At 41.9% G+C, this 9,922-nt stretch overlaps 1 protein-coding gene and 1 long non-coding RNA gene across 6 annotated transcripts in view; one reads left to right on the top strand and one right to left on the bottom strand.

The window, feature by feature from the left end:
* LOC102488244 (uncharacterized) overlaps positions 1 to 2,860 on the bottom strand; it is a 64,174-nt gene extending 61,314 nt beyond the window's left edge. For 2 of the 3 annotated variants that reach the window (XR_001370499.2, XR_001370498.2), the window contains exon 1: positions 2,505 to 2,855. This is a non-coding gene — a long non-coding RNA (uncharacterized LOC102488244). Of the gene's footprint in view, positions 1 to 2,504 lie in introns of all 3 variants that reach the window. The other variant, XR_001370500.2, reaches the window with a different exon arrangement.
* The window catches only part of MAPRE2 (microtubule associated protein RP/EB family member 2), a 181,891-nt gene that overhangs the window by 62,297 nt on the left and 109,672 nt on the right, over positions 1 to 9,922 (top strand). The window contains exon 1 of one of the 3 annotated variants that reach the window (XM_006150528.3): positions 2,921 to 3,211. The exons of 1 other annotated variant lie outside the window; for it this stretch is intronic. In XM_006150528.3, coding sequence (XP_006150590.1) covers positions 3,093 to 3,211 — 119 coding nt within the window. In that variant the 5' untranslated portion in view covers positions 2,921 to 3,092. Of the gene's footprint in view, positions 1 to 2,920; positions 3,212 to 9,922 lie in introns of those variants that run through there. One more of the 3 variants, XM_006150530.3, reaches the window with a different exon arrangement.

The raw sequence follows: 9,922 nt of genomic DNA, 5'->3' as shown, positions 1-9,922 counted from the left end.
TCTTTCCCAAAGTGGAATTTTCCCTCCCCTCTTCCTTAGGGTTAAACTAGAGAATGGCTGCCAGGTAACCTGATTTATGGGGAGAGGAATGAAAACACATCTGTTTAATATTTTCAAATTATTACCCCTGTTACCTCTGCATCTCAGAGGGTAATCACTGCTCTCTGGGGCTCTCTCTGTCCCTTTATAGTAGTGTGGCTCAGAGCAGTCATAGGAGAAGATTTACAAAGGCTCTCAGGTACCTCCTTCACCTGCCTCACACCCCTTCCTTTCAGCCCATCAACCCAAATTCTTGGCTGTCATTCCATCCTTCATGAGCATCCTAGACACAAAGGGAAAGCATTCTCTCCACAAAAGTAGTTGGTGTAATCAATGAACAATACATTCAAATTCTGAGAAATTGAGACCCCAGGAAAACCCCAGTTATGTCTAACCAATTACTTACCCGTAGGATCACAGGAAAGTAAGCTGTACTAAAGAATCAGAACAAAGAGGGTGTATAATACTCCGACATCATTGAATATTTGATTTGAGGACTGTGCCTTTCAACTTTAGCCTGTCCCCAAAGAAAGAGGAAGCTTTTGTGAAAGGGAACAAGAAAATTGAGAGCAGTGGGACGAGTAACCAAAATAGTAAGAGGAAGCATGGATCTTAGTAGCAGCGCTTGCACTCTCATGCCCCTTTAGCTCACTGTGCAGTGTGAGCCTTGGTGTCTGTCTCTTGTACTTCTATATCTCTCTGGGTACCTTCTGCTAGGTCACAGCTGGATCCTGATTGGATAAGGAAAAAAAAAAAATCTCACAGATGCTAAGATGTGGCTGAAGGAATCATCTTATGCCCTGTGAACTAAATGGAGAAGTAGAAAGTAAATGAACTAAAATAATACTCCAAATGAAGAGTATAAAATAGAAAGAAAAAAGGGGCGGACCCCTTGTTTGAGATTATCATTACCATCTGGGTTGAGAAACATTTGATTCTAATTCCAGAAGCTTGATACCAGAAATAACTTATTAACAGGAACATATGCTGAGAACTGTCAGGAATGACAAAGTTTTTACTTGTTTTTAATATCTGTATCACAAAAGGATAAAGCTGATAAACCATACAATGACATGAAAGAGTGAGCCGTAGCCTAGTACTTTCTTGCACATGTATTTATGCTGTGTCTTTTACATTCCAGTTCTTCCCCTCCTACCCCACAGAAGGCCAGAGATCACTGCTGATAAGCAGAGAATCCTTCAAATTCTCCTTGCCTCTCCGGAGGAGAGCACTAGATACATTGGAGTCTGTTCAGAGTTCATAATCTAAGCCATACACTTCGTACAGAACTAACAATTCTATTCACATTTATCTTTTCAGAATGGTCATGCTGGGAGCATACCTAAAGTACTTGATTCTTATCTTGATCTGTGATATTTCAGCTCACATTATATAGTCACACTGATAAAATCATGTCATTTTCTTTTTTTTTTTCAGAAGTTTGCTATAAGGTACGTGTGCTCGCCAAAGAGACAGAAAGCGAGAAATCATCCCCCAGGGGGGACGGCCATGCTGTAATCCCTTCTTCTCCATTCTCCTCCCAGGATTCTGTGCACGCATGTACAAGCTCCCAGCGTGAGTTCAAGCTGCCAGGTCTGGGACTCAAACTATGGTCACCTATGTGGGAGTCCAGCAATGCAACCATTACACAATCTGCTGGTCTTTTTGAAGTTCCAGTTCACCACTTCTTAGCTGCATGACTTTAAGAATTTATTTAACCTGGTTAGTTTACTCATCTTTAAAATGGGTACAATTTAGAACCTGTTTCATAACCAGTCTCTTTGAAAACTACATTGCAATGATGTAGAACAGCTTGAATGTTGAGAGCTTTCAAATAATAATGTGGTTACTTATTTAATCCAAATGGAAATAGGAGACTAGTAGATGGTGTAATGGTTATGTCACTGGACTTCCACGTAGCTGACAGTGGTTCGAGTCCCAGACCCAGCGGCTTAAAACTCACACTGGGCACGTGTGGATGCATCCCCAAGATCTGAGTGGAGAATGGAGAAGAAGGGATCGCGGGGTGGCTATGCCCTCTGGGGAGGGCGTGATTTCTTGCTTTCTGCCCCGTCTTTGTCTCTCCCCTGAATGCATGCTCCCTATAGCAAAATCTCTCAAAAAAAAAAAAAAAAGAATGGAAATAGAATAAATGATAAGAAATCAATAATCTCTATCAGAAAGTAATATAAAGAATTTGAATTGGGGCATCTTGGGTAACTGTGATGTTCAAAAATGGTGTTTGTCTTCTTTCAAAGGAAAAAAGCCTTTCGGGGGACACTTTTGTACAGAGAATCTGTCATTTTGTAATCTTTAATTCTCACATTATCAAAGTAAAGGCTGCATTGATTAGGACACACAGCTTCCTCTTAGGCTTTCATTTTTTGCCTTCTTTGAGGGGGGAGGCTGCTGCTATTTAGAGAATGGGAGAGGATGCTAGAGGCTTTAACCCCTTAGTCTGATACCTGTTCTAGAGCTGGCCGCCAGGTCCTTTTAGATTTTTCTGAATCCTGACCAAGTTTAATGTTCAAGGCATAAGAACTTGGTATTGAAGGAGTTAAAGGGTCTTCCACACCCCGTTGCATGAGTCGTTCTTTTGTGTACACAGCTGCAGTCGGAGCTCGGGTCGGAAAGGAAACGGTTAGAGGAAGAGCTGATTTTCAGACCAGGCGGGTCTGCGAGGGGGGCTGCGCGGTGGCCTGGGGTTTTACATGCCAGATGTAGGCCTGCCCCGGTGCCTGCCTGGAGCTGCTGGCTTGGTCACGCCGCGGCCCTGTGCGAATTGAGGCGAGGTGATGAGTTAGCGGGTTGCTATGGTGACCGGCCGGCCACGTGACCCGGGTGCTGCTGCCGGCGCTCTGACGTAGGCTGCCGGGAGGGCGGGCACGCGGAGGGCGGGGCGGGAGCGGGAGGTGGGAGAAGGGAGCGAGGGAGCCAGCGAGCAGGCGGCAGGCACGGTCCGTGCGCGGAGCAGGCGAGCGAGCGGGAAGACGCAGCCACCTTTCTCACCAGCCAGCCCTCAGCGGTTTGTCCCTCTTCTCGGGAGTGCGCCAATGCCTGGGCCGACCCAAACCCTGTCCCCAAATGGCGAGAACAACAACGACATCATCCAGGATAACGGGACCATCATTCCTTTCCGGAAGCACACAGTGCGCGGGGAGCGTTCCTACAGGTAATGGGGCTGGCAAGGGAGCGGCGCCAGCCGGGGACCGCCGCGGGGGCGCGCGGAAATCCGGCCCGTTATATAATGCCTGCGACCCGGGCTGCAGACGTGCATCCGTGAAGGCGTTGCGATTATTCACTATCTGTTTCCATGTGTCATGTGGGGTATGCATTGAGGCTTCACGATTGCAGATGGAAAGCATTTTGTGAATAGGTTTGCTGCCTGCAAGGGCTCTCCCTCCATCTCTTTCCTTCCACACTGATAAAAATGCATGCTGTTTTCTTCCTCTCCAAAGACAGGCTATAACACTTCCTTCCCTCATTCTCTTTTAGATTTTAAAGGAGCCATAGCAATGCCTAAAGGGTAAAAACGGGAGGGTGGCCAGAAAGACATTTGCACTGAACCTGGAGAGTGTGCAGGAAAGATGGAATCCTCTAGATTAAGCTGCAGTCTGTGATGTTAAACCGCCAGATTGATGGAGCTTTGTAAGAATTCTGCTCTCTGATTGGTGCAAGGATTGACAGCAGAGGTCACGGTGTCAGACATTCACCAAAATTTTCTCCTCAGAACCCTGGATTTATTGGAAGGAGACAGGGCTGCAACGGACCTGAAAAAAACTGGGAGCTGTTATGCATTTTCTTGGGAGTTTATGGCCTCCGCATGGGTGGGGGAGCCCTTCCTTCTTATTTACAGTAGAAAGGTAATTCTTGGTATTTGTTGAGGTCTGATTTGAGGATGGGACTGATCTTGGTCATTGTGTTGTGAGCCTTTTGATTAATGAGTTGGGCTGTATGGTTGGCATCATTTTTACATTAACGTATCTGGCAATATGTTCCAGTAGATAAGCTCATTAAAATTGTTTGCATTGTTTGATAAGGATAACAATGTAATGGAGAATGCAGCTAGAGTCTTAGGCAGCTCAAGGCCAGACTTGAAGGGAGACTGATAGCTTCGGTCATATTTCCTCTAAAGTTCATTTGTACTGGGGTAGTTATTTTTAAATGTTACCTTGATAACCACTAACAATGCTTTTGCTTTGAGGCAGAGCACACATACCTCTAAAGCGCATCCTCTCAGCTAGTGAGCAACAGGAAATAACTCTTTTTTGGTTTGTTTTAAAAGCTTTCATCTAAACATTCAGATGGTATTATGGGTAGACTATTCTGTGCGTATAAATGTTGTATTTCATAAAATAGAACCCAGTACCCCACTTCCTTTCTTTATAACCAAAGGAACGTACTATTTGTTGACTCAAAAAAAAAAAAAAAAAGAATTACAAGTATTACAAGTAACCTTTGCCCTGTTATCTCTGGCAGTTATATAAATACTTGAAGTTAATTTTGGCTGTGCCCATGAGGTCACCAAAATCTCATGCCTTATGGTTCCAGCCACTGTGTTAACATGGCATCCTTGCACATTTCAGGTGCTCCTTATTCTCTTAATGTAAACCAAAATTAGTCCACAACTTCTGGAACTTTCCTTTTGGTGATCCTGGGATTGGAAAAATGGGTCCCTTCTTTCCTTATGCCTCCACCTTTCTCTTTTGGAACATCTTAGAGCCTAAAAATAGAATTAAAAAAAAAAAAAGACTTCATTGCTTTTAAACCTCACATATTTGAGCTGTTCTTGTAGGTAATAAATTTGAAACCCTCATTTCCTAAATGTTTTCATCCCTGGTATGTAGATAGCAGTTGCTTTTAAGATGGAGTTCACGTTTAACCATGTGAACCAAAGGAAGTTGCCTAGTTGGGTTTTATTACTCATATGAACAACTTGAAATGGCAGTGGAAAATTATTTTGTAGAAAGGTTACATATTACCTTTGGTGATAAATCGTTCCTTTAAAGTGAATTTTTATTTATTTCTTCAATTCAAGTTATATTATTTTCATTTCCTGAATTACTTCCAATTTGCTTTATGAGTCCCTATATGGTACCTGAAAATTATGAAAAAACGAAACTCAATTGTAATAAAGACCTGACTTGAAAAAATTCTTAAGTCACTAAGAGCATCATTGCATTTGTACTTTATGTAATAGGATTACTGGATGTTATAGTAATATGTCATAGGTTAAATGAAGACAGAAGCCTCCAAAATTACATTTGTGTTGATTTTACAAAGGATACACACAGAGACTGACATACTTGCTGTTTTCCTTGATTTACCTTGCTATTTCTTTCAAAGTGTACTGTACTGTAACTACCACTTTTTTTTTTTTCTTTTTTCTTTTTTTGGTAGGGCGTAGGGGAAGGAAAAATGTGACACATTTTTATATCCAGGAAGCATTCCATCATTTTTTGGCATCCCAAGACTGGAATAATATAGCCACTTAATTGCTGAGGAAACTTGGAAGGCAGTTTGAAAGCCAGAGTAGAGATTTAACCAAATCAAAGTTTTACTTTGGCTGTAGGTTTAGTGGAGTCCTCAACAATAAGATGCACTTGGAAGGTCTTCCCAGAGGGCGGGGGCTGTGGGGTGGGGATGTGCTGGATAAGCCCAAGGCACTAGCAAGAGCAGAGGGAACTTTCCTGGTTGCTGTGCTGACTCTCACGCAGGCCCTCCGAAGTCTTTTAGTTTTCATTTTCTACCTTTAATTGTTATGAATAAGGATTTCAAGTCCTATTCTTTCAGAGATGTGAGGTTAACATCCAACCTTTAAAAAGATAATTTTTTAGAAAAAAAAAAAAAAAAAAAAAAAAAAAAAACTACGTAAAGAAGAATGCTATTATTACTGGAGAGGGACCCCTAGGAGCTCTTGGACAAGAGCACACCTCACCTTGCTGGCAGCACAGGTGATAGGAAGAAAGGACACCTGAGAGCAGGACAGTGCTCTTGAGCATTGGTAGTGGGAAGCGGTCACTCTCTGGAGAAGGACACGTTATTATAGCCTTTGCACCAGATCATTCATAAACACAAATCACTTGTGGTTTTTTAACCCAGATGTCTTAACCCAGGTATCTGTTAGTGTAAATAGAGCCTGTCTTCATGAACTGGAGTAGAGTGGGTGGCAAATCATTACTGAAACTAGTGTGGAAAAGCAAGTTTCCCTTAGAAAAAGCATCCCCCCCAGATTAGTCATTTCAATAGCAAAGAACAAGTGCAAAGATGGCTCGGAAGAACCATGTGGACATTTTCCATCATGTCTGCCACTGTCAGATCACCTCCTCAGCTCAGCTTCCTCACTGCATGTGTGAGTGCTAGAAATCATATATTTTTAGAGCTACTTCAAACATAAATGGCATATGGGCCATCTGAGGTGACGCCTTTTAATTCACAGAGCACACGAGTCGTGCTCTCGGTCTCCCCGGAGAGGATACTCCTCACAGCGCTGTTTCATGCAGATGCTAGTCGGAAATGAGATTTATTAACTGGCCCTCTGCCCGCTGCATCTTTGTTTGCATACTCCAGGCTTTTAAGAATGAATGTATAAGTCTAGTGGACTATTTCCACATGGGTGTTTGAACATGCAGCCACAGTAGCATATGTGTCTGAATGCTTAAAAAAAAAATTACTGGGTCCCAGCAAATGGATATGAAAAAAAAAAAAAGACAAAACTATCAGGTCGTTGGAAAAGTCATGACTTACTTTTCTATTTTTCTCTGCAAAAACCTAAAACATTGGCTGTGACATCTAGCTTTGCCAATTTTTAAAAAACGAATTGTAAGAAACACAAAGAAAATGTGTGTGTGTGTATGAAAGTGATAGAGTTGTGAAAGTCTGTTCCATTCAACAGAAGCTGTTGGAACATGGCTCACTTTTACCAAAATGAAGATTTCAGATCACATTCCCCACAATAGCAGCCACAGACAGCACAGTCTAACCTCAGTTGTCTCCGTCCTGTATGTATTAGTATCATCTGGGTTTAATACTGTCAAAAGGAGGTTTTCGAAAATAGTAATGTTGTCCTAATTTTTTCCTTCATGTGCATAGACATTAGAGGGTTTGCTAGTGCTGTTCGGTGCTCAGGTTCAGAACTTCTCAGGGTCCGTTGTCAGGCGTCTGTTAATGAGGTGGTCTTCTGCGTACTCTTCCCCTTGGAGAAAGGCTCTCACCTGCTCCACATATCCATTGTCATATTTGTTCTCAGAGCATTTCCTTAGCAGAACAATAATATGAGATTGACCTCTGGAATTTGGAAGGTTATTGATTTATGTGGCATCTTTTCTGTACTTACAGGAACCTCTTAACGCTGCAATGAATAATCCCTTCAATTAATGTAAAAGAAAGTGTTGGAACTAATCTAAATAGTTCATTTGGTTTGGAGAATTAATTAACTCGACAGATATTTGAGAGTCTAATCTGGCCAAGGTCCGCGCTTAGATGCTTCTTCAAGGACCTTCATTTCTAGCAAAATCAGGCATGTAAACAGCTCATCTCATAGCATGTTTACATTGCTATCAATATTTTCCTTAGGCCAACAGCAAAAAGTGGTTTGCATTTCCTGAGTTCACACTAACTCAGAGAAAAAAAAAGGGGGGGGGAAATATACCTTCAAAGACAATATGTTGTATGAAGCTAAAAGACAAAGGGAAACTGAAAAATTTGGCGAAATGATCTAGACTCAGAATTTTCCTTGACCTGGTGGATGCGTGTTGGACAGTTACAGAAAATAAGGCAGCAGGAGCATTGTAAGGCAGGCAGATAGTTGAAACTTAGAACTAGGAAACTGCTGAGAACTCATTAACTAAAAAAGTATGATAATGAAAATAGAGATACATGCTGGAGTGGAACTCCTGTTTTTTGTTTTTTTTGTTTTTTATTTTGAAGAGGGTTTTGTTTTTGTTTTTGTTTTGTTTTGTTTTGTTTTGTTTTGCTATAGGGTGCGTGCGCTCATCAGAAAGACAGAGAGAGACAGAGAGACAGAAAGTGAAAAATCACCCCCCCAGGGGGGATGGCCATGCTGCAATCCCTTCTCCTCCATGCTCCTCTCAGGATCTTGGACACGCACGCACACACGCCCGGTGTGAGTTTAAGCCACCAGGTCCGGATCTCCTACCGCCGTTGACTACATGGGAGTTCAGCGACATAGCTATTACGCTAACTGCTGGTCCCTGGAACCCCTGTTTTGAAATAAGAATTGAAAGGAAAGAGAGGTATGAGCCAATCCATGGCATGGTGGTTAAGGCATCTGGATCCCACATGGCTGACTGCATGGTTCAAGTCCTGGACCCAGTGACTTGAGAAACATGATGGCCTTGTGTACATGCCCAAAATCCCAGGAGGAGAATAGAGGAAAAGAGATTGTAGCATGGCTATCCCCCCAGGGGAGTGTTTTCTAACTTTCTCTCTCTCTCGCTCTCTCTCTCTCTCTCTCTCTCTCTTTCTCCTTTCTCTGGTATGTATGTACCCCGTAACAAATTAAAAAGAAAGGAGGTGGTCCACCCATGCCCCACCCTTTGGGATCCAGTATTATAGAGAATTCTGAATTTGTCATGAGAGAGATGAAGACCCTGAATGTATAAGATTAGGACAAGATTGCTAGATGTTTTCTGGCTCAGCGTCTTTCCCCAGGCAGAAGCAATGACTGCAGCCTCACCTCATAGTGGGACAGACCATGGCTTTTTTGCATCTGCAGGTGCCCCTTCATAACTCACAGTCTGATTTTAAGGGGTTGGAAATGTGGAGTACTTAGACTATTCTGGTCCACCCTAACTGAGTAGCATGGTGTCTAGTACTTCCTTGGAAAGGCTCCTCCCTTGTCATTTAATACCATAAAATGTACAGCTTGGCTGATGAAACTAATCTCTGACTCCAGGGCCAGTTCTCCTCACAGTTAAGAGGTGATCACTTTGTTGGTGGCCTCTGGGGTATACTGGAAGTTTACCCTGATTGATGTGTTTGTTTACCTCTGAATTTTGTCAGTTTCACTTTAACAGACAAAGTGATTTGTTCTTTTCCGGTGAAAAGTATGTATTTTTTTTACAGTAAAATAAGTTAGAATATAAATGTTGGGGTAGTTTCATTCTAACTGACTTCAGGCAGCCTGTCCACTCCCCACCTCTATGGTGCTAAATTGATTTGTCATCCTCATCCAGTATTTTAAGCACTACCCCAACAGCCTGTTTCTTATTACACATCACACATACCTCACTGGCATCGTATGAACCTTATTTCTTAACTCATTCAAAATTCTGGTTGTTTACCTTAGTATTTCTGACCCTTGGTATTTATTAGTACATCGAAAATATTATTTTCACATGGAAACCAACAGTTTACATAGGCAAAAAGGTTATATGGCTTTTATCTCACAGCATGAATCAAATACATTTTTCTTAAATCTGTTTTTGCTAAATGCATCTCCAAAAATGACTATTATTTTAATGAAAACAAGGTTAGTGAGGTAAAGATTGAACAGTTTTGTAGGTCACCAAGAAATAATTTCTTAGTAGGTTACCAAAAAAAAAAAACTTGTACATTTTCAGTGTCAAATCTCCCCAGGTTAATTGGACTTTATTCACTGAGCCAGGACAGACTTTCTTAAAGCATTATTTATTTATTTATTTCTCGAAAGGGACCAAAGTTGGCAATAGGTACATAAGATCAGGTCAATGGCAGCCTTTAGTGACAGTATCTTCATTCTTTTAATGCTTGTCGAGTTAAGAACATATGGCAGGAGCTGAAACTTCTCATTCCTAGGCCTCATCTGGTTCTGGCAGGTAAAATACCATGTCAGAATAATATGTTTTGGCCATGACTTTGTGACAAAGAAGAAGTAGGGAAA

This window comes from Tupaia chinensis, unplaced genomic scaffold (genome assembly GCF_000334495.1).
Source record: "Tupaia chinensis unplaced genomic scaffold, TupChi_1.0 Scaffold000290_1, whole genome shotgun sequence".
Taxonomy (NCBI): Eukaryota; Metazoa; Chordata; class Mammalia; order Scandentia; family Tupaiidae; genus Tupaia; species Tupaia belangeri.
This window is presented reverse-complemented; position numbering and strand designations above follow the sequence as displayed.